This window comes from Eurytemora carolleeae, unplaced genomic scaffold (assembly GCF_000591075.1).
Source record: "Eurytemora carolleeae unplaced genomic scaffold, Eaff_2.0 scaffold639, whole genome shotgun sequence".
Lineage (NCBI taxonomy): Eukaryota > Metazoa > Arthropoda > Copepoda > Calanoida > Temoridae > Eurytemora > Eurytemora carolleeae.
In genome coordinates, this window is record NW_019396548.1 from 25,345 (window position 1) to 49,730 (window position 24,386).

General features: G+C 31.7%; 2 protein-coding genes and 2 long non-coding RNA genes across 6 annotated transcripts in view; 3 read left to right on the forward strand and 1 right to left on the reverse strand.

Annotated features, from left to right (window-relative positions):
- Positions 1–364: 364 nt before the first annotated feature.
- Positions 365–8,309, reverse strand: LOC111705312 (uncharacterized). The gene is made up of 10 exons (XM_023477814.1): positions 8,207–8,309; positions 6,023–6,229; positions 5,023–5,312; positions 4,436–4,477; positions 3,212–3,279; positions 2,341–2,434; positions 2,029–2,096; positions 1,613–1,684; positions 1,199–1,241; positions 365–1,133 (listed from the first exon to the last, which is right to left on the reverse strand). Exons 3-10 carry the CDS (start codon positions 5,053–5,055, stop codon positions 1,038–1,040), a joined length of 516 nt encoding a protein of 171 aa, XP_023333582.1. The 5' UTR covers positions 5,056–5,312; positions 6,023–6,229; positions 8,207–8,309; the 3' UTR covers positions 365–1,037.
- Positions 8,310–9,626: 1,317 nt separating this feature from the next.
- LOC111705313 (unconventional myosin-XVIIIa) overlaps positions 9,627–24,386 on the forward strand; it is a 23,189-nt gene continuing 8,429 nt past the window's right edge. The window contains exons 1-8 of the mRNA XM_023477815.1: positions 9,627–9,652; positions 10,319–10,399; positions 10,895–10,965; positions 11,238–11,279; positions 11,856–11,961; positions 13,034–13,114; positions 13,216–13,331; positions 13,543–13,614. Coding sequence (XP_023333583.1) covers positions 11,953–11,961; positions 13,034–13,114; positions 13,216–13,331; positions 13,543–13,614 — 278 coding nt within the window. The 5' untranslated portion in view covers positions 9,627–9,652; positions 10,319–10,399; positions 10,895–10,965; positions 11,238–11,279; positions 11,856–11,952. The remainder of the gene's footprint in view (positions 9,653–10,318; positions 10,400–10,894; positions 10,966–11,237; positions 11,280–11,855; positions 11,962–13,033; positions 13,115–13,215; positions 13,332–13,542; positions 13,615–24,386) is intronic.
- LOC111705316 (uncharacterized) lies at positions 14,124–16,376 on the forward strand. Of its 2 annotated transcripts, none has more exons than XR_002765987.1 (4): positions 14,124–14,246; positions 14,803–14,869; positions 15,518–16,054; positions 16,239–16,376. It is a non-coding gene; the product is annotated as an uncharacterized LOC111705316 (long non-coding RNA). The 2 variants fall into 2 exon arrangements; XR_002765986.1 differs by having other exon boundaries at positions 16,255–16,333.
- Positions 19,042–24,022, forward strand: LOC111705315 (uncharacterized). 2 transcript variants are annotated; one of them, XR_002765984.1, is made up of 6 exons: positions 19,042–19,200; positions 19,532–19,596; positions 20,663–20,758; positions 21,435–21,515; positions 23,261–23,331; positions 23,935–24,022. It is a non-coding gene; the product is annotated as an uncharacterized LOC111705315 (long non-coding RNA). The 2 variants fall into 2 exon arrangements; XR_002765985.1 differs by having other exon boundaries at positions 19,042–19,172.

The following is a 24,386-nucleotide window of genomic DNA, read 5'->3' on the forward strand; positions in this document are numbered from 1 at the left end:
TTTTTTGTAAATAAATAATTTTGAATTGAAAAGTTTTGCATTAAGCCTGGACGGCACGGCCGACATTATCAAGAGAATTTTTAAATATTTAACCGCATTCAAATCTTTTTCAGCTGTGTAAAAAAACGTTTGTTTTATAACGTAAAAATCTTGTTATTTTAATTTCAAATAAGTTTTTTACGAAAAGAGGTGCTTTATTACTATTACAGTTGTTTCTTACTGCTGTATTTTTACCTAAACAGCTGTTTTGTAACTTGTAAACAGTTGTATAACTTTGTTTTATGACTTAAAAACTGTTTAAAGGATTCAACAGCTGTTTCATAACGAAAACAGTTGCAACATAACCTAACCAGCTATTTCTTGGCACCTTAAAACAAAACAAATGTATTATTACAAAAACAGCTGTTATAAGTTAGAAAAGCGGTTTCACAGCTCACTGGCTGATTAATAAAATTTGCGAATGTTCAAAATTGATGCCTAATTAGTAATTATTGATAATCTTTAAATGCAAAAACGTTTAAATGTAACTTCAGGGCTGGTGCCGTGACTGCTATTATGGCTGACACTCTAAAAACAAGCCAACAGCTTATAACAGCGTCGTGTTTGAATGGCTAAGAAAAGCTAACAGCTGATTTATGGACAGCTAATATAAGTGGACAGCCGAGAACTAGACATCTGATATAAGTAGACAGCCTACACAGCTAAAACTAGTAGTCCTCTTTGGCATCTGATAAAGGTTGACAGCCTACACAGCTGATATAGGTTGACAGTCCAGATAGCTGACATAAATTGACCTCTTCGACACCTGATATAGGTTGACTTCTTTCGACAGCGACCTACACAGCTGATGTTGACAGCCTATACAGATTATTAGATTATTTAAGTTGACAGTCTAGACAGTTGCATGGGTTGATCTCTTTGACAGCTGATAGGTTGACAGTCGAAACAGCTAATAGTTAGACCTCTTTTGATAGTTGACAGCCTACACAGCTGGTGTTGATAGCCTGGAAACAATTTTTAAGTTGACAGCTGACAGCTTAGACAGCTGATATAAGTTGACAGCAGTTGATGAAAGCAGGGTCTGTCAATGTCAGTGGTACCAGTACAGACACACCCCAAGATATAGAACCAATCTAAATAATAATAATAATAATAATAATAATAATAACTTTAAGGAAAATAAGGATTATTTCATTACCAGAGCCAGGTTGAAAAAGTTTTCCAGATCGTCTCCGAACTCTCTAAACAGATAAATATAAAAACATTTAACTTAATTCTTTTGAAAGGATGCAATTTTGGAATTTGTACGATAGAGAAGCTGGTACTTGAGAAAATATTTAATTAAATAGTTTTTTTAATGGAAAATCTCCGAAGTCAAATATCCATATGATTGTGTTATCCATATCATAAGTCAAATATCCATATCGGTGTTATAAGAAAAAAATGAATCTGCCTCAAAAAAATGTGTACTGCAGTTTTTGGGAGAAATGTAAACAATGAGCTTATCTAGAGTAGCACTCCTTGTGCTCAAATTCCTCCAATAAAATGCTGTATACTTTATTTAATCTAGGAGTTCTACTTATATTTCTTGGGGGGGGGGGGGGGTACTTACCTTCTATGATACTTGTACCAGCCCGAAGCAACCCACAGTATACCAACTAGAATCCACAACCGGTTCATTAGTCTAAATACATAATTAGTCTAATAAAGGGTCTGTATTCACTATTATAAGCCAACCTGTAGACTGGAATGTCCGATTCACAACGGTATCCATAAATGCTTTGTCTGGTCTAATATGAATTTTAATATCTAAGATCTGATTCTGTTCTATTGATCAACGTTTGAATTCTAACGAAGTTGCGCAATAAAAACAGATATTTTAATCATCGTTTCTTGGTTAACATATTAAGTGTGAATCAATCAGGGCACTTTACATTCATCATAAACGTTTTAAGTAATTTTTTTTAACTATGAATATTAAAAAATACTTTTTTTAAATAGAACATTTTTTTTGTAATTTATGTTTACCTAAACCCCGAGAACTGTGAGGACAGTAGAGTGGTGAGAAAATAAACCATAGTAATCACAGTTAACAGCTAAAAAAGTATACTAAAATAAACCATTGTAATCACAGTTAACAGCTAAGAAAATATACTAAAATAAATATCTAAATAAATAAGAAAATATACTAAAATAAATATCTAAATAAATAAGAAAAAATGTTAAAAATGCGTTATTGGTTATTTTTTAAAACTTATTATACATGTCCAACATCCGATTGCTGTTCAATAAATTTTTGAAAATAATAACTCTGATTTTTTTTAATTCAATGATATTTACCTCGCATGTTTTTTGAATATAATCACAAGCTCCTAGGAAGCCACAAAGTGGGCCGAGAATTAAAACCCACAGGGAGGTAATTATTCGAACATACCTAAAATCATTGATTTCTATAATTCGAACATACCTAAAATTATAGATTTTTATAATTCGAACATACCTAATAATATTTTAAACGGTCTATATAAATGTAATTATGTTTTATTAGAAAAAATTTAAGATCTTCCTAAACTTGACGGAAGACGACATAATGTGTCTCACTAACAAGTGACACAGATTACCATATAAAGTCAAATATATTTTTCTTAATTCAACCATTTTAAGTATTAGACATTGGTATTTGTTTCCAAGCTTTAAATATTATATTACTAGCTTGGGAACCCAGTGTTGTCTGGAGTTTTCCTACAGTCATAATCAGAAAGACCCGGAATTAATTTACAACAATTTTAATCAAAATTTACAATCTAGTTTTACAAATATGATTAATTAATCGATAATTACTAAATAACCCTAGTTCTCTGCCATTTTCAAAATGTAGTCTGCCTTTTTTGAGCATTTAAAATTGCCAGAGATATATATTTAAAGTCGCCTTTTGAACTGTCAATTAATTCCGGGTCTTTCCTGGTTATGTGTGTTTAAAAGTATGAAAGTACCAATCCACCCAAGTTTAAACCGCATATTACTGGGTTCCACAATCAGCATATTATATATATATATATATATATAATTTAATAAATAGCTAGAAGTAGTTGAACTACGACTAAGATGAACCACTTTTCTTTAACTTTAATCGTAGCAATAACGCATGTATGTATATATATGTGACGAGAGTGAAGAGCTGTATTGTATATATATGTAGATAAATACTTACTTTGATCTCCAGTCCTGGATATCTCCGTTACATCCAAATACACGGCTACAGCACCCGTCAACAACATCCTTAACATACCACAACTTTTATCAACAACATTTATCAACAACATTTATCAACAACATTTATCAACAACAATTTTCAACAACATTTTTTAACAACATTGCCAGTAAATCTAAATGCGCCTATAAAAAATTACGCAGAACTTATACTGCGATTAGTCTAACCTATATTGAAGGTTGTACCTGGATAGGTACGAATTTAAAACTTTTTATTGGAGTAGGGCATTCAGTACATGTAAACAGTTAATACAATATTTATCAGCAATAGGTTTTGAGTCTCAAAACCGTTTCAAATCTCTGTAATCCCTTCCCCCTTTACTTCAGATATCAGATATCTAAAAGCAAAATACCAGCTCAATTTTCCCTCAACCTCCCCTCCCCCCCACTCCACCTAGTGCTTCCATTCAATCCCCAATGCATTCATGTTGGGTCCCCTTCAGACGAACCCACCCTTTTAACAGAATACAATATAAGTAGATCATATGTCATATACAACACATTACAGTGAGTACCAAAATAAATGAGAATTTGGACCTTAAGGTTTTCCAAGGTTTTAAAATTGTAAAGTTATGATAAAGAAATTACCTAAAGGGAAATAAAGAAACATGACTTCCCTGTTACCCGGGAAATAAAGAAGAGCGTATTCTCATCTCCTATGGTCTCACGATAAAATTATGGTAAAACTAGCTGAAGTGCCAGGCACTGCCCGTGAAAAAAAATTGATTTGGATATATCAAAATCATTTTTAAGCCATGGATTTCCTAAAAAAATTTCAGACAATTTGGTTCAGCTATAGGTAACATGAAGTCTTTATAATAAAACAAGACATTCATATATATATGTTGTGCATAACCGGCCAAACTGCTGGACCAATTGGCCTGATTTTTTGTGTGGACACTTACAAATGGCCGGGGGATGTTATAGACTAAAAAATTCGAAATTTTATTTTCAACATTTTTTTCAAATTTTTTTTCCACGGGAATATAAATATATGTATATGAGCGAAGGGCTTTATTACATAGATAAACAATTATAAATCATCTCGTTATCTAGGTTATATACATAGATAATTTTGTTATTTAGTAGTATTTAGCAAATACATGAATATATATGTTAGTAAATGATTGTAAACAAACTTTAAATCATTTAAAAATATAAATACCTCTTCCCTCTTTTCTCTCTCTTCTTCAATCTTCAACAACATCTAAAAATAATTTTTTTACATTTTTATCAGAAGTATATATTGGCATATTTTTACCATGTACACGGTGTACAGTACACCCTTTGAAATACAAGTTTATTTTTAAACGGTTCATGCAAACACCGATTGTATTGTCTGTAAGACGTAAAATAAGTTCAATATTCCGCTTTAACCCTAGCTTTTCATTAATCAGATAAAGACTTAAGGATACTGTAGTGAGTCGAGCATGTAGGGTTACTTTGTATTACATAGATTGTATCCCTTAAAACGAATAACTTATATAAATCATAAATGGGGGAGGGGATCTTTATTCCCCCTACTGGTCTAAAATTATCATCCTGAAATGTTTTTTTTTATGAATTAAAACCATGGCCCATCCTTTTCGTATTCAAGTATTCAAGTATTCACGTATAAAGTGATGCCACAAATTTTTTTTAAAAATCGAATTTAAAACGCAAAAACTTTTCCAGGGGGTGGGGGGCAATTACTCAAATGAGTCCCCTTTTTTAAGCCGCCTCTTCAAATATTCATTTTTTATTTAATTTTACCTTAGTATAACTTAATTTTCGTACCCCCTCCATAGATGATGTAAATATGTTCTTCTATAAAACAGTAAATTGTCTAATAGCTCATCTTTCACATATGCTGTCACTGGAAACTGTTCAGCTGTCACGGGACACTGTCCAGCTGTCACTGTAACAGTCCAGCAGTCACTATAAACTGTCCAGCTGTCACTGAAAACCGTCCCGCTGTCACTAGAAACTAACCAGTTGTCACTGGAACTGTCCCGCTGTCACTAGAACAGGCCAGCTGTCACTGAAACATGACTGAACAGTTCCTAAAAAAAGTATTAAAAATAATAAAATTTTGCGGAATTATAGAATCGATGGTTATAACTGTGATAAGTTGATTATTTGGCAATTTTACAGGTTATTACTAGAGAACGATTTTTGGCCCCCCCCCCCCCTCCTATCAATTTTGTACATGGATCTTACAGAAAGTGTCTCAACTTAACCTTACCCGTGGCCGCAGCGCTCGGCCCCCTAGCCCATCCTAGCCGCAGCGCTCGGTCCAGAAAGTGTCCTAACTAACTTAACCCGTGGCCGCAGCGCTCGGCCCCCTAGCCCATCCTAGCCGCAGCGCTCGACCCAGAAAGTGTCTTAACTTAACCTAGCCCTAAATAATGCTAAATAAAAACTAATTTGGTCATGTAAAAAATTGATAGGAGGGGGGGGCCTGGGGGGGTCCAAAAATTGTTCACTAGAACAGACCCAAATCATTAGTCAATAGAGATTTTGTTTTAAAAGGGGGGAACTCAGCCATTTTCAGTGCTTATATCTCCTAACTCACAATACTAACATTATATGATACTGATATGAGATTAAAATTAAATCTCCGAATGTTGTGTGTTAAATACTGACAAGTCTTGAAGTATCCTGTATCCTTCTGATTGGATCAAATTACACAAGAAGGAATAGATCTTAACTTTTCATAGCAAACGAATTAAACAAAAATGTATTGTAGAAATGAGAAAATGATATATTTTACCTAAATGCGGGAATGAGGAGAGAATAACTCTGCGAACTGTTCAGCTGAGCTCCCTAGAGAGAATGAAAGGGAAGGAGGGGGTAGAGTACAGGCGTCGGAGGATTTTGACTGGTTTCTTCAGCTGTTCACTGTCTAGTGAGAGATCAGCTGGTTTTGGTTTCGGGCACCACCAGCCTCCAAAACTTTCAGTCTGCTGTACTTCATAACCTATAAAATACTGGTCTCTCATTGGTCAATATAGATAAACATGTACGCTAATGTAAACAAATTGAATTTCAAGCAGTGGCACTTGCAATTCAAGTATAATTCGCACAACAACAGCAACCTCGCGGATTACCAATATTGCACGTAGTGAAGAAAACCGGTTTTGAAACTTATTAATACTCTACAGTATCATAGTATGTGTCAGTTTTTAGAAATCCGAGCAGCCGGTAAGTTTTAAGATATTTGGATATTATTTTGACCGAGCGATAGCCGAAATTACGCAGAGCAATAATATACTTTTTGACGTAGCGTCCCTCTGCAAATATCAATAGAGAAGTCAAAAATTGAATTAAACTAGTAAGGAAAGCTCTCACTTTCGTTCTTGACAAATTTTGTGAAATATGACTTTTTGATCAACTTAAATTCTTGATAACTATTAAATTTTCACTGATGATCTACGTTTGCCCGTTTTATTTGTAAAAGGTTATGAAGTAAATCTTTGCCTCTTAAAAATAGAATTATATATAGTAAATCTATAAAAAAACTGCCAATTCCCCCCTCTTTTTTATTATTTTTTTTTTGTAAGGGAGTCGGAATTATAGGCTCCTGAGAACCTACAGTCTTGAATTTGATTGTAGAGGGGTAATTGGGGTAATAAGTTCTTTTATACCTACGAAATTATGAAAACTTTAATTGTAAACGAACCCCCTTATAAGGATGAGTTGCTGTAGCTAGTAAAACTGTGTAACTAAGAGAAGTAACTAAAGAGAGACCAATTTTGAATAGAAAATTCCCAGAATTAATTAAAACTAAAAAATTAGCGCAGATTATTCAAGGGTTGATATTCCGCAATTTTGTGTAAATTATAACTAAAATAAAAATATTGGCTGTAAAAGTAATTTTAGTTTATTTTTTCGTTTTTTTTCATCCAAAAAGTGGTAAAATTGGGTGGAAGAATTTCTGTTACATTTATTAATTAATAGATTTAATTATGCAACTTTTATTCGAATTTATTTATTAGAGGATTTCTAAACTAAACTAATTTGTGTTCGTAATTAAAGGGTCCATATATGTAATTTAAAGTGACCTTCCTTCGGATTCACAACGGTACTCGTAAAACATTTAATTGATCAATATTGTGAAAGATATTGTAGTTTTGCTTGAAAAGTGTTTAATTCTAGTATTTTTCCTCCACTAATCCTCCACTAACCGACGTAGAGAAACAACAATTAAAAATGAACAATTAAGGGAAACCAGAGATAGTTCATAATTTTTCCTCAGACAAAAGATATAAACATTTAAACAAGAGTTTTGGCAAAATTAGGAAGTAGAATAAAAAATAACTTACATTTATGCAAAGAATCTGAGTTAAATTTAGAAGTAGCAGAAATATATTTACTCCAAAGGATTATTAAGATAAATTTTATTTTCACAATCATTTTCTTAAATAAATATTTCTCAATTGGGTAAATTTGTTTATCATGCTTAATTATTATTTACAATAAGGCTAGTTTTAAGCCATCCAAATACGTTACAGTAAAATGTGAATTACTTGTGTCACTTCTATAAAGATATCGTTTTTAAACATTTCAGGGCTTTTGGCTTTTTTTGAGGCTACGCACAAATCTAAGATTTCAAAAAAGCAAACTTTAAAATAATTCAACTTTTCAGTTTTTTTTTGAGATTTATGTAGAGTCACTAAAAAGCCAATACACCTTTAATCTATATAATATAACTATTCGCTCATATATGTATTTGTATATATATGTTAGCTATAGCTAGCCAAACGGCTATGACGAATGGATTGATATTTTTTGAGTAAACCCTGGGGGTAAAATAGACTAAAAACATTCGATTTTTTTCTTCTTTAAAAATCAAATTTTGTTCTATTCAAAAATATTTTTTTTTAATTTCACGGGCAACGCTGGGCACTTCAGATAGTGTTTAATGCCCACGAGTATCATTCTTAAAACGAGTCACCTTGTATCGTTGTTTCTATACTAGTATGTGTGAATAAACTGATCTGATAGAAAGGAACTACTCGACTACTCAACTTTTCTCTTTAAACCGCTGAATTCCACTTTGCTGGATCGGCATCTTTAGCCCTAGAGGTGGGNAAAATAAAATTCATAATCGATGATATAAAAAGTTTACAAAGCAAAAAGAGGAATTACTTTAAACCTTGTGTTTATAAAGATAAAGATTTTAAAATTTAGAAAAAATTAAAATTTAGTATAAAGTTCTTGAAGCTTATTTTTTCTAAATTTTGCGTCAAAGTTAAATCGTATTTAAAGCATGAACATGATTTTTTTAAAATTTTATTTTTGATATTTTAAAATGCTGCATTGTTAAATGTAAACTCATATCAGCATTATTTTTTGTAATTTGAAACTTTAACAGGAAATTCTTTCTACATAGTTTGGAACTTTCAAGACTCAGGATTCAATTCCTAGAAATTGATTTTTAAAAATAAATAAAAGTTATTATTCTTGGTTTTTAAATTCTAAAATTAGCAGTTTTTTGCAAATTTTAGAAAGAAACTTTAATATCTTGTTTATATTTACTTATATCTACTATAAATATTACTTTATATTTACTTAAAAAATAAAAAGAAGGAATTTTTAAAATTTTGTTTGTACTTTGAAAGAATTACAAGTGTTAAATTTACAGATATTTTTAATGGTTTTGCTTAAAAACCACTAAATTAATTTTTGATATATTTTGTTTTCTTTCCATGTTTATACAGTAATTGAATTTTATATTTATATGTTACAAATAGTATATAAAATTAGCTTCATCTGAAAATTTTAGTATTATCTGAAATTTTGTTAATTTTGATTGATTTTTGCGATGTTAGAAAGGAGGAGGAGGGGGGGGTGTACACTTCTTCATGACCCCCCCCCCCCTCCTCTTGAAGTATTCCCTCTCTCATAATATCAAGTTTAATCGGAGGGGGAACTTTTTCATCAAATTTTTGAATATGTTTGATTATTACAAAAAATCATACATCAAAAATATGAATTAAACTTTTTGTAAAAAGGGTGAATGGAGGGGGAGGTTTGCAGAGGAATGATAATTAGAACAAAAACTAGTCAATTTTTCTCAAAAAAATTATTCATATTTTTCAAAAAAAAAATTCTTTTTAAAAAAATTATTATAAAAAAAATATTTTGGGTTAAAAAATATTTGTATTGAAAAATATTTTAATTTTCTAAAAATATTTAAATTTTTTTAAAAGTAATTAAATTTTCTAAAAATATTTTAATTTTTCTAAAATATGCGTCAATTTTTTCTAAAACTAATCAAATTTTTAAATTGATTTTTTTTCAGGCTCGTAGTGAGGATGAAGTGTCTGATGAGAAAGCGTGGCTTGAAGCTGAAAGGGAACATCATGTTCACAGGGGCGGGTTCACCGCTGGTAGACAGGTAAACATCTTGTTCACAGGGGCGGGTTCACCGCTGGTAGACAGGTAAACATCATGTTCACAGGGGCGGGTTCACCGCTGGTAGACAGGTAAACACCTTGTTCACAGGGGCGGGTTCACCGCTGGTAGACAGGTAAACATCATGCATTTTATAAACAAAAGAAACAACAATTTTTTTTTTGAGATTTAAATAATCTTATTTGTTAAAAACAGTTTTTTTTATAAGCGTATTGTATATGAAATATATTTTACACAGTATTACAGTCATCTTAATGCATATTACAGTCATAGCTTAATACATATTACAGTCATTTAAATACATAGTTACAGTCATCATAATACATAATTAACAGGCATGATTAACCATCCGGTTGCAAAGATATGAGACCTTAAAAATAAAAATCAAAATCAAAAAGATCGTTTTTACACGTGCTTTTTTGGACCGTTTTGTTTCGCTTTTTTTTTTGTAGGGGTCCTAATTTGGCAGATAGGAGTGTTAGAAAATGAATGTTTAGAACACATTTTAAAAACATTTTCTTCTCTTACAAGCTAGGCCAAATTTTAACCCTGAGATAAAAAATAGGCAGAAAACAGACCAAAACAAGGATTACTAACGATTAACAATGATTAATAACGATTAACAATGATTAATAACGATTAATAACAGGTGAAGGAGAGTGATGCCGGTGAACCCCTGGGTCAGGGTCAGGTCAGGGTTAGGCTGGACTGTAACGATGAAGTTATCCAGGTAAAAAAATACAGATAAGAAGAAATTTGGAAAATGAAGTTATACAGTGAATCCCAGATATATGAATGCATAGCAAGAGTTTTTTAATGTCGTATTCTCAACCTGTTTAAGATCAATTGCTGGGGAAAAATAGGCTAATTTATCAACTTCTGTCCTGCATATTTCAGGGCTATTAATTTATTGGGATTTCTTTATCCCAATATTTGCTGTTCCTCTATCCCTTCCATTTTTAGTCTGCAGAACTATTAATAACGGCATAATTTGAATTAATCATGAATTACTTACTTTGGTCGGCGTTTATTTCAATACAATGAAGTTTACAAGAAAAACAAAGAAAAGCTGACAGATTCTCATTGTTTTCATGTTTATCATTATCCATTCCATGCTCTTTGAAAGCTTGGTAGAATTCAAAATTGAAATCGAAAGTCGTCTTCATTGTATTGATATATACGAAGACCACTGTATCAAATGATTTAATTGATTGATTGATATCAGGTTGAAGAGGATGATGTAGAACGAGCCAATCCTCCGACCTTCGACAGAGTTGAAGATCTTGCAATTCTCAGGTCAGTGTTATGTACAGTAGTTCACTGTACAGTAGTTTACTGTACAGTAGTTTACTGCACATAATATGATTTACTTGGGTTTGAAAGTATTTTTTTATTTGAGCTTTTAAATGTTTTTTCCATTCCACAATACTTTGTTAGTACATTTTAAACTGTCCCGATTTTTACGTTTTTTTTCTATGCAAATGAAAAATTCTTGATCAGTCTCTGGTCTTGCAGACGAAAATTGAAATGTTTTAGTTGTTGTTTTGAAAAAAATTCTCTTTTTTAAGGTTCTTAAATGAAAGTTCAGTGCTGCACACTCTAAGACAAAGGTAGTTTTAAAATTTTTAAAATTAATGATTTATAGAGGTTGGAAATGAATTTGTAAATTCGCTGACAGTCCCTTTAATAATTTCTTGTTTGTACTCCAGGTACATTACCTTTAATAATTTCTTGTTTTACTCTAGGTACAGTACATTTAATAATTTCTTGTTTGTACTCTAGGTACAGTACATTTAATAATTTCTTGTTTTACTCTAAGTACAGTACCTTTAATAATTTCTTGTTTGTACTCTAGGTACAGTACATTTAATAATTTCTTGTTTTTACTCTAGATACAGTACATTTAATAATTTCTTGTTTTACTCTAAGTACAGTACCTTTAATAATTTCTTGTTTGTACTCTAGGTACAGTACATTTAATAATTTCTTGTTTTTACTCTAGATACAGTACATTTAATAATTTCTTGTTTTACTCTAGGTACAGTACCTTTAATAATTTCTTGTTTGTACTCTAGGTACAGTACATTTAATAATTTCTTGTTTTTACTCTAGGTACAGTACATTTAATAATTTCTTGTTTGTACTCTAGGTACAGTACATTTAATAATTTCTTGTTTGTACTCCAGGTACGGGAACAACTTGATCTACACGTATGCTGGTCCTGGTCTAGTTTCCATCAACCCCTGTACAAACCTTCCTATCTACTCCAGCAAGATTATCACCATGTTCAAGGTAAACCACTCCAGCAAGATTATCACCATGTTCAAGATAAACTACTCCCGCAAGATTATCACTATGTTCAAGACAAGAAATAATTTGATTAGGAACTAGATTGACTTGCTGATTACAAATAGTAATGTTAAATATAAACTCACTGGATCAGAATATCCGAGCAGGTAGCTCAGGGAAAGACAGTTAAAAACTGTGCTATTGACTCTGTCACTGAATCAGATTTGAGCTAGCTAAAAAATTCGAATTTTACTCCCCTGACACAATCCTTTTTTATAATAACCATTCAAAATATTAACATATTTGTTTAGAATGATAGATATACTTTTGAGAAAAAAACAACCCCGTCGGGTGTGGTTGTATGAGCGGTTGAGATCTAGCCTAGACTAAACGCAATGTAGTCTAGAATAAGAAATTCACCTTTTTCTCAAATTAAAAATTTTGATTTCATTTTTACAGAGAAGGAAATTTGCAGATGTAAAGAATATAATGATAACTCCAGAACATACAAAATGCAGTTATCCTGTATGTTCTGGTATTTTCCCGTTTGTTTATATCCGTTTTAATCTTGTTCCGTTGGTTTATAGTAATAAGATATTTAATTTAAACATAAACACCTATCTATCTATCTACCTATCTATATATCTATCTGTATATCTATCTATCTATCTATTTATCTTTCTATCTATATTCAATTTATTGTTCAATAAAAAAAAACAGATAAACATCCTCCTTCACAATGTTTCATGGACCAATTGTCATGGACCAATCTTCAGATGAGGTCTGTTCTCGACTCTATCTATCTATCTATCTATCTATCTATCTATCATCTATCTATCTATCTATCTATCTATCTATTATCTATCTATCTATCTATCTATCTATCTATCTATCTATCTATCATCTATCTATCTATTTATTTATCTATCTATCTATCTATCTATCTATCTATCTATCTATCTATCTATCTATCTATCTATCTATCTATCATCTATCTATCTATCTATATATATATCCATCTATCTATCTATCTTTCTATCTATCTATGTATCTATCTTTATATCTGTCTATCTAGGGGTGTAAGATAGAAGACATGCCTCCACATATCTACTCTGTGGCCCAAAGTGCATATAGAGCTCTGCTGACAACAAAAAAGGAAATTTTCATTAAATTTTTTAAAAGTTATTTCTCCATTTATTTACTTTAAAGTTGTTTATTTTGAATAAACAGTTTGATAAAATGAAAATAACTCTCCAGGATCAATCTGTTGCTCTGCTGGGTCGGGCCGGAAGTGGGAAATCAACCAACTTCCGGCACGTGGTTTCCTACCTGGCTCTGGCGGGCGGAGAATCTAGTATTCTCAGTTTAGACAAGTATTGTTTTTTTAGTTTTGGGGATTTTTAAAAATTGTTCCTTACTCATCAACCTATGTAAGGGGAGAAAACTTTGTCTTCGAAACCTTTTTTAGAGAGAAAAGCTTGCAAGGGGACTTTTTTCACCCAAGCTTAAAAAAATGATGGTGGGGGGGGGAGAATAAAAAAATCATGTATTTTGATAAAAAAAAAACAATATGTTTTAATCTAGACTGAGTGGAATTCACACTATCCTTGAAGCTTTCGGGAACAGTCGAACCTTGCTGAATGCAAACGCAACCAGGTTCGTGTTTGTATAAAAAGCCTTTTTTTTTCAAAAAAAAGGTTCAGACCTTTTAAAAATTAGTAAAAACGGTAGTAAATCGAATAAATCCAGTGTGTTTTGTGCATATTTTATTTTTTTATAAAAGAAAAAATTTTAAAAAATCAATAAGAAATAGAAACTAACATCTACTTTTTTACTCTACAGAGGTTTTGTCCATCACCATCACCGAATTTTACTTTGTGTTATTGTACTGTTTATTATTGTTGTCGTTGATTTTATTATTGTTTTGATTTGTTGTTTTTTGTAGTTTTATCAATGTTTTAGTTCTTGTTCTTGGTTGTTCTGTTGTTGTTCTTCTGTATCGTGTTATTCTTGTCGTTATTGTTGTTGTTGTTGTTACAATATCTCGTGGTTCAAATGCAAATAATACTTGATCATGTATACGTCATCAAAATCATTTTTATTTGACATTATTTTTAAAATTATTTTTCAAATTATTTTCCCAATTTAAGTGATTTTACAAAATATTTAAACTTTCCCTTTAAGGTGTTGATGTTGTAGCGAAACCGTGTAGTTCGTCGACCTGAAGGAGAACCAAACTTTAATGTGTTCTATCAACTTCTTGCTGGACTAGATAACAATCTTAGAAGGTACAGGGTTACTTACAAATGATGAAATTGTAAAGACGACCAAAATATCTAAAACTATGACGATTTGAAGTTTAATTTTTGTTTCTCATTTTAATTAAGTACTTTGATGGTTTACAAAATGATTAAGCACAAACATAACCTCAGGGCTTCACTGAAGCCCTGAGGGGACTCTTATTGTTATTCCAAGTGCCTTCACTCTATAGAGTTGCATGCCATATTCACAACGGTACCCTTTAAAGTTTATACCCCTATCTGATAAAAAACTTAAATTATCTTGAAAAGTGTCGAAATTTGTCACTTTCCCACTCTGTCTACGTGTTGTTCCAAAAGAGATCCGAAATAAAAATGATAAATTTTCTATTAGATAAAGTCTATGTAGTTTTAAAGGTTACTGCTGTGAATCGGGCATTCTCAAATTGACATTATATTGACAGTTCTTGTGGATAAAACAAATTTTTTAATTAAACACTTCAAAAATATCAGGAAACACTTCAAGTGAATTATTTTTGAATGTTTATAAAATAATTACATAGTATCATTAAAATTTTGTTTAAAGATTCACTGATGGCGAATGGTCAAGCATTCTTTCCGTTCTTTGCAGCATTTACCATTTGGATCAGCAGGTACAAATACAAGGGGTCAGCAGGTACAAATAGAAGGGGTCAGCAGGTACAAATACAAAGGTCAGCAGGTACAAATACAAGGGTCAGCAGGTACAAATACAAGGGTCAGCAGGTAGAAATACAAGGGTCAGCAGGTACAAATACAAGGGTCAGCAGGTACAAATACAAGGCTCAGCAGGTACAAATACAAGGGTCAGCAGGTACAAATACAAGGGTCAGCCGGTACAAATACAGGAGTCAGCAGGTACAAATACAAGGGTCAGCAGGTACAAATACAATGGGTATAAAATGTATCTGAATTTTCAAATTTTTTGTATTTTGTTCTCTCATTTTATGCTAAAACTTGAGGAAGCATTCAGAAATCAGGCAATTTTTAAAATCTCTTTTTTATTAGTTCAAATTTCGGATTTTTTTGCACTTTTTGGTTGATACTTTGCCAATTGGATCTTGATCCGTGGACCCGCATATTTTAGCAGATTCGCATATTTTCGCGAATCCAGGAAGCCAAAATATTGCGGAGCCAACGCATCCAGATCCGCATCCTAAGCACTGCCAGGGGAATTCCAATGTTGTACCAGAAACTCTAGAACTGCATGGCCGTTTAATTTAAGATTAAAATTTTTTAATTTTAATAGAATTTTGTTTTAGATTGACCAATTCATGCTGGTATGTATATGCACTGTCGTACTGTCTAGTAAGGCTAACCAGCGTAGAGTCGACCGAGCACCATCAAATGTACCCTGGCAAGAGAACAGCTTACATTAGCATTCTTTTTATGTTACAAGAGATGAAGACTGATTTATAATGAAATGTATCTCATAACAACCCCTGCGAAAAAAATTACATCAAACCTTGACTATGATATATCCATGGACATAGTTCTCTACAGCAAATTGCTTCTTGATTGATGGTGAATGTTCTGTATATTTTCCTAATATTTATTATCTTACGAAATTAGTTAATTTGTTAAACTTCATGTACTGGGTATTCAAGGCAAATCGATAATATACAACCATTTTGTAATATTGAGGAATTTAACAATGAAATAATTGTTATGTAATGATCTTTGGAGTATTTGATATATATCTTAAAATGTTGATCTCCAAACTTTACATCTTGCACATATTTTCGATGCAATATCGTTTGCACTAATGTCCGTTTGCACTAATGTCCGATTGAACTAACGTACATTTGCACTAAAGTCAGCTGATTAGTAACACTTGTGTCCGCAGTGCCTGACCCCCTAGCCGCGGCGCTCTGCCCCCTAGCCTATACTAGCCGCAGCGCTCTGCCCAAAATTTGTCGTAATCTAACCTAACCCTCAAATAAAACGATAGTCAGAATGAACGTTAGTGCTAATGTACGTTAGTCCGATCAATCATTAGTGCAAATAATACGACATTTTATTTTCTTTTGCCTTTTGTTTATTGTATCTTTATTTTCTTGAGTAAATTGTATTACTTATGCCAGACAGAAATGATTTAGTTATTATATTTTCAAACCAAATTTTTTAGTTTAAAAACTCCCGGACGCCAAGAGTCTCCACTATGCGTCCATGAGCATCACAAATTTTCTAGGTATACAGTAAAAGCCTCTTTCATGGTCGGTGGTTAGATGCCCTGTCCAATCAAAGTAATGAGCAATATTTACAACATCAACTTTTATTGTTATACAATCACTTGATACGTTTTGACAATGGGCATATTCCTCATATGCAGAGTACAACATAGCGGTAAACTTGGTTTATCATGGATGTGTTATGTTTTTCAATTTATCTTAAATTTAAAGTTGCATTTTGATAAAACATTTTTTGATGAAACCAAAACTGACCGTTGCAGATAGCTATAATTTAAAACAATGTCTAGATGGGTATAAAATAATCCGCCTTGCAAAGCCTAATTCTACACAGCAAACAGTTGGTAAAATTCAATCATGCAATCTAGGAGCATTAAAGTTGAAAAAATAGGGAAATAACAAAATTTAAAATTTTTCAGCTCCAATTTGGTTATTATTCATTATTTATTAGAATGTTTTTTAAATTCAATATGCTTTGGAAAGATGGATGTTTGGATGCATAAACAATATATTTTAAGAAAATAAAGAGATTATTATCGTTTTTTATCACAAGAAGCCAATAGCAAATGTAAATTTTGAATTTAGCGAAAAATGCCTTTTTAAAATGTTTTTTTATTAATTAAAAAAATATCTCATTATTTATAACTTGAAATAATTCCTCTCAATTTCTTGAAAATCTTTTTTTTGAATGTATTTTGTTTTATTTTAATTGTGGTCATTTTCAAGTATACATTATTATTTATTTACAAACATATATAAAAATTACAGTTAAAATGATGATTGAGTTTGTAAAATACCATTGGGGAGTACACCCACCTAATTCAAGTCATGGGAGTTAATGGACTGCCCCCCCCCCCAAAAAAAAACGCCTATGCTCTGAAATCAACAACATTATAAGTCACTAAGTTACAAATCATGACGATCACTATACATCAAGAAAATTTTGGAGCATTTCTTGTGCAACTTATGTTGAAATTTTACAAATAAAAAAATCTTTATTATGTGTAAAAGCCAAGTGTTAAAACAAAATGCGTTGACAGAGGATGCTAGTTTTTGGCATAGCAGAGGCTCTTAGTGCATGGCGGATGCTTTGCCTGCCTAGCAAACCTGGGAGGTTTGTGTCTGCATAGAGGTGGCTCATGGCGTCCTGGGTTTGCCTCCCTAACTCTACTACTTTTAGGCTCTCTTCCCCAATGAGCCAGTTAGCACAGTTAGAAGGAAATTTTGTAACTTCCTAGGGTAATATATTTTGTGTTTACACTCAAAATTTAAGAATATTGTGTTTTTTATGGATATGGATTTAAGTTGTTATTTTTGTAATTATGTCGAGGTTATAAACAAGCCAAGTATAGTTTTACCTAATTAACTAATTTCAATAAAAGTAAATCAAGTTTAAAGTAGGTGAAAATATAATATATATTTGCTTCTGCCAAAAAATGCTTGATAAATATGCGTTTTATTAGAGTCTGACTCACGTCCTCTATAGAGTATTGGTTACTCACACTAAACTTCGCCCACCGCCTCTCTCTTTTTTGCTTTAATCAAAGCAGAGTAGTTAACCTGAACAGAACCAGGAACCTTGAACAGAACAAACATAAAAGTTCATAGCTCTGTTTGTTCAACTACATGATTGCTGAATCGACGAACTTCCTTTCTTTGAACCTTTGCTGATAAAATGCCCGATCATAACTGTTCAATCTGGCCAACCATTTCTCAAGCCTCGCTTTTAGTTTGTAGCCCTGAACCCTAGGGATAGCCCCCAGCTTTGTGTTTCTAACGGTTTTTCAATTATAGTGTCGATTGGGTTTATAATAAGATAAATGTTTACATGCAGGATAAGAACTAGAGGGATATTTATTCTCCCTCAACTACAATATTTACAGGGAATACTTTCATTAAACATCATTCTTGAACTCCTTTATAATATGAAATATTTAAGGATACCTGCATCGAATGGTCATTATGGAATGCTACTGAAAAGAACTGTTTTTTTGCCTCACTGTTCTCCAAAGTATCAACTGACAAAGGGTAAGCATCATAGAATTAAAATTATGTGTATTTTATTGCATTAAGACACACGGGGTCCTCAAGGAGGTAATTTATTTACCCTTTTCATTGATTATACCTTAAGCAATGTTACATGTCAGTTATTGAATTATTTTTACTCATATGAAGATTTTGCTAATTAATAATATTTAAGTGCTTGTGAGAACTGTCGAAGAGTATGTTAAAGAAATCAGAGTAAAAGGAACATGGATGGGAACTGCAGACTGCAAATTTCTAGCAGAGTATCTGAATCAGAAGATTACCTTTTTGGACTATTCATCTCCCCTTAACGGCAGCTTAAAATTCGTTGCCAGAATTTATGGTCAGGAATATAAAGGATGTAGAATGTTTAGGTATAGCTGCTTTGTTTTAAAAAAAAAACCTGTAAAATCATTCCCTCGGATATTTAGAAAGATGAAAATTTCCCTGTATGATACTTAAAGGACTCCAGTATGGTTTTGGTGAATTATATTGGCGTAATAAGCCTAGGGGTGTCATAGATGATTTTTTGGCATATTTGTAAAAACTCCTTTAGAACTTCTATAGTAGAAATATTTTTGTTTCAGCATAAACATAAGTTTTTAAAGTATAATCTTTTTATTATAATCAAAAATTTCATAGTTTTTAAGAGTTCCATTTTATCTGTCTCCTGCAGAAGTACAGGACGGACAAAGATTCTAATGTAATAACTTTAGAATTATTTTTAACAGGTTTGATAATTCATTGAGTTTCAATATTCTTTCAATGTTATTTTCCATTTAATGTTAATGTCACAATTTTTATTACAATTTATACTTAAGTAAAATCTATAACTTATTTTTATTCACATATGATAATTATAAAAAATGATTGATCAAGTCCTTTCTTTTATGTGAAAATTATTTACCCATCCTCTTATTGAACTAACTTGATAATATTAGTTTCTATTGTTTAAAAAATACCGTATATAGTAGCAATTTTGTTATTGCTAAAAATTAAACAAAAATTGGGAAAATATTGTAACTTACATTTATTATTGTTTTAACTTGTTATTACACTAAGGTTTAGTGTTACGTGGCCCTTTCTTACTGGAGACAACAATCCACTGAATCCGGATGTCAAACAAGGTAAAAGGTTGACTGAAAAAAAGTTTAAGGGTCTGTAACCATAATTTAAAGTTACTCTCAATGCACTGATGGGAATGAATGATTTACAAGAGTGCCCTTAAAAGCTTTGTTTCATCAAGTATAAACATTACAGTTTTAAGGGTTTAGTTTATTTAAACTGCATTTATTGTTTTGTGGTTTCTCTGTAAAAGTGATGATAGAGAAGACTAACTTTCATATTTCTGCAATCGGGGCAGATTTTAATTAATTGAAGAGGTCACTCAACTACCTACCACCGCGCCGGTTCAAATCCCGAAACACTGATTTAAACCCTCATGAATATTTAACTTTGATCATAATTTCACAATTTAAACCCGTAGTAGGAAAAGGAGATTAATGTGCATGGTATAAAAAATATAAACCATACGCATTTTGTGTTTTTTTGAACACCATTGAATTCGGTCTGTTATTAAAGAATTAGACATCTTAAAGTAGAAATGCAATAAAATGATGCATTCAAATTAAAAACAGGCTTTCATTTTTGTTGCGATTTTCTTTAGCTTATTCATATTCTTTTCGGTTATAAAAAAAAGCAATGTTCCAAGTGAAATTTCATGGGCAACACTGGACACTTCAGCTAGTGTTTAATGTCCATTAGTATCATTCTTTGAATGAGTCACCTTGTATCGTTGTTTCTATACGAGTATGTGTTAATAAACTGCTATAATACAAAGGAACTACTCGACTACCCAACTTTTCTCTTTAAACCGCTGAATTCCACTTTGCTAGATCGGCATCTTTAGCCCTAGATAAAAATAGATAAAAAATAAAATTCATAACCGATAATGTAAAAAAGCTTACAAAGCAAAAAGAGGAATTACAATAAACCTTGTGTTTATAAAGATAAAGATTTAAAACTTTTTGGTTAAATAAAATATTTAAATTTTCTGTAGATATTTCAATTTTAGAAACATATTTAAATTTTTCTAAAATATGCGTCAATTTTCTAAAAATATTTTAATTTTTCTAAAATATGCATCAATTTTTTTAAAATAATTAAATTTTTAATTTGAATTTTTTTTTTCAGGCTCGTAGTGAGGATGAAGTGTCTGATGAGAAAGCGTGGCTTGAATCTGAAAGGGTGTGGCTGATTCACAGGGGCGGGTTCACCGCTGGTAGACAGGTAAACAGCATGCATTTTATAAACAAAAGAAACAGCAAATTTTTTTTTTAATTTAAATAGTTTTATTTGTTAAAAACAGTTTTTAAAGTGTCTGATGAGAAAGCGTGGCTTGAATCTGAAAGGGTGTGGCTGGTTCACAGGGGCGGGTTCACCGCTGGTAGACAGGTAAACATCATGCATTTTATAAACAAAAGAAACAGCAAAGTTTTTTTTAAAAATTTAAATAGTTTTATTTGTTAAAAACAGTTTTTTCATAAGCATATTGTATATGAAATATATGTTACACAGTATTACAGTCATCTTAATGCATATTACAGTCATTTAAATACATAGTTACAGTCATCACAATACATAATTAACAGGCAAAATTAACCATCTGGTTGCAAAGATATGAGATTATAAAACTTTTAAACTTTGCAATATTGTTACCTTAATAATAAAATTGGAATAACGAGCTGGACCATTCTGGTTCGCTCTTTGCATTTTTTTTTGTCGGGGTCTAAATTTGGCATAGTGCAAGAAACTGAATGTTTAGAACACATTTTAAACACATTTTCTTCTCTTACACTAGACCAAATTTTAACCCTGAGAGAAAAATTAATAACGATTACCAACGATTAATAACGATAAAAACGATTAAAAACGATAAATAATGATTATCAACGATCAATAACAGGTGAAGGAGAGTGATTCCGGTGAACCCATGGGTCAGGGTCAGGTCATGGTTAGGCTGGACTGTAACGATGAAGTTATCCAGGTAAAAAAATACAGAAAAGAAAAAATTTTGAAAATGAAGTTAAAATATTTTTAATATACAGGGTGGCCAAAATGTACGGATTGTACGGATTGTTTTTTTTTAACCCTAAAATTGTACGGATTGTACTGATATGTTTTCAAATTGTACGGATTGTACGGATTTTTATCCTGGAAAATGCATTTTTTTTTTAAATTTTCACTCATTTCGGCAACTTTTTCATGAAAATTAAAAAAAAATATTTCGTCAAAATGAAGTTAGTTTAACTTATTTTCTGCATTCTAAATAATATTAGATTGATTAATGTCTCAATTGCCAATCAAAATTCATTCATAATTTTCGAGATATGTCCAAGAAGTGTTTATTTGAGAATATGTTCCATAAGTACTTATTTGATTGCTTATTCAAGAAGATGTTCCAGTATCCTGTACCCAGTATCCTATTCCCAGTATCCTGTACCCAGTATCCTGNATCCTGTATCCAGTATCAATCCAGTATCAATCCAGTATCCTGTATCCAGTAATCCTGTATCCAGTATCTTGTATTCAGTATTCAGTATTCAGTATTCAGTATTCAGTATTCAGTATTCAGTATTCAGTATTCAGTATTCAGTATTCAGTATTCAGTATTCAGTATCCTGTATCCAGTATCTTGTATCCAGTACCTTGTATCCAGTATCTTATATATTGTATCCTGTATCCTGTATCCGGTATCATGTACCCAGTATCCTGAATCCATTATCCTGTATCCTGTACCCTGTATACAGTATTCTGTATCCAGTATCCTGTATCCAGAACCCTGTATCCAGTATACTGTATCCAATATCATGCATCAAGTATCTTGCATCCAGTATCCTGCATCCAGTATCCTGCATCCAGTATTCTGCATCCAGTATCCTGCATCCAGTATCCTGCATCCAGCATCCTGCATCCAGTATCCTGTATCCAGTATCCAGTATCCAGTATTTAGTTTGTATATATGTATGAAGCCAATTTTTTACAGATTGATTCTTGCTGAAGAAGTTTAAACCCTCTTACATGAACTGAACACAAAGGACAATGAATGAAAAATTGAATTTTAATGTTTTTTTTCATAAATGGGATATTTTTCGAAAATTGTACTGATTGTACAGATTTTTAAAAAAAATTTACGGATTTTTAAAAAAATGTACGGATTGGTTTAAAAAAATGTACGGATTGTACGGATTTTTAAAAAAAATTGTACGGATTGTACGGATTTTTTTTTCGAAAATTGTACGGATTTCTTCTGAAAATGTACGGATTTTTTTACGGATTAGTTCAAAAAAGTTTTGGCCACCCTGAATATATTTTCTACAATGAATCTCAGATATATGAATACATAGCTATAGTTTTTTAATGTCGTATTCTCAACCTATTTAACAAACAAGCTAATCTATCAATTGCTGTCCTGAATCGGCTATTAATTTAATTATTCGGATTTCTTTATCCAAATATTTGCTTCCTGTTCCCACTATCCCTTCCATTTTTTAGTCTTCAGAACTAATAACAATGATCATGAATTACTTACAGTGGTCGGCGTTTATATCAATACAATAAAGTTTTTAAAAAAATTTAAAATGACAGATTCTCATTGTTTTAATGTTTATGTGTATCCATTGTCTTTATAAGCTTGGTAGAATTCAAAATTGAAACCGAAAGTCGTCTTCATTGTTTTGATATATACGACGCCCACTGTATCAAATGATTTGATTGATTGATTGATTTCAGGTTGAAGAGGATGATGTATAACGAGCCAATCCTCCGACCTTCCACAGGGTTGAAGATCTTGCATTTCTCAGGTCTGTACAGGAGTTTACTGTACATGATATGATTTAACTTGCTTTGAAAGTATTTATTTATTTGAGCTTCTAAATGTTTTTTTTCCATTCCACAATACTTTTTTAGTACAGTCCATTTAATAATTTCTTGTTTTTACTCTAGGTACAGTCCCTTTAATAATTTCTTGTTTTTACTCTAGGTACAGTCCATTTAATAATTTCTTGTTTTTACTCTAGGTACAGTAGATTTAATTTCTTGTTTTGACTCTAGGTACAGTCCCTTTAATAATTTCTGGTTTTTACTTTAGGTACAGTACATATAATTTCTTGTTTTTACTTTAGGTACAGTACATATAATTTCTTGTTTTTACTTTAGGTACAGTACATATAATTTATTGTTTTTACTGTAGGTACAGTACATATAATTTCTTGTTTTTTCTGTAGGTTCAGTACATATAATTTCTTGTTTTTACTGTAGGTGCAGTCCCTTTAATAATTTTTTTTTTACTCAAGGTACAGCCCCTATAATAATTTCTTGTTTGTACTCTAGGTACAGTCCATTTCATAATTTCTTGTTTGTACTCCAAGTACAGTACATTTAATAATTTATTGTTTGTACTCCAGGTACGGGAACAACTTGATCTACACGTATGCTGGTCCTAGTCTAGTTTCCATCAACCCCTACAAACCTTCCTATCTACTCCAGCAAGATTATCACCATGTTCAAGGTAAACTACTCTAGCAAGATTATCACCATGTTCAAGGTAAACTACTCCAGCAAGATTATCATTATGTTCAAGGTAAACTACTCCAGCAAAATTATCCCATGTTCAAGGTAAACTACTCCAGCAAATAGTAATGTTAAAGATAAACTCACTGGATCAGAATATCCGAGCAGGTAGCTCAAGGGAAAACAGTTAAAAACGATGCAACTGACTCTGTAAGTGTCACTGAATAAGATTTGAGCTAGTTAACAAATTTGAATTTTACTTCACTGGCACATTTTTAAAAAAATTGCATTATTATAAGATGCACAAAATTTCGCGAAATTATTTCGTAGAAAGGGGGGGGGGGGC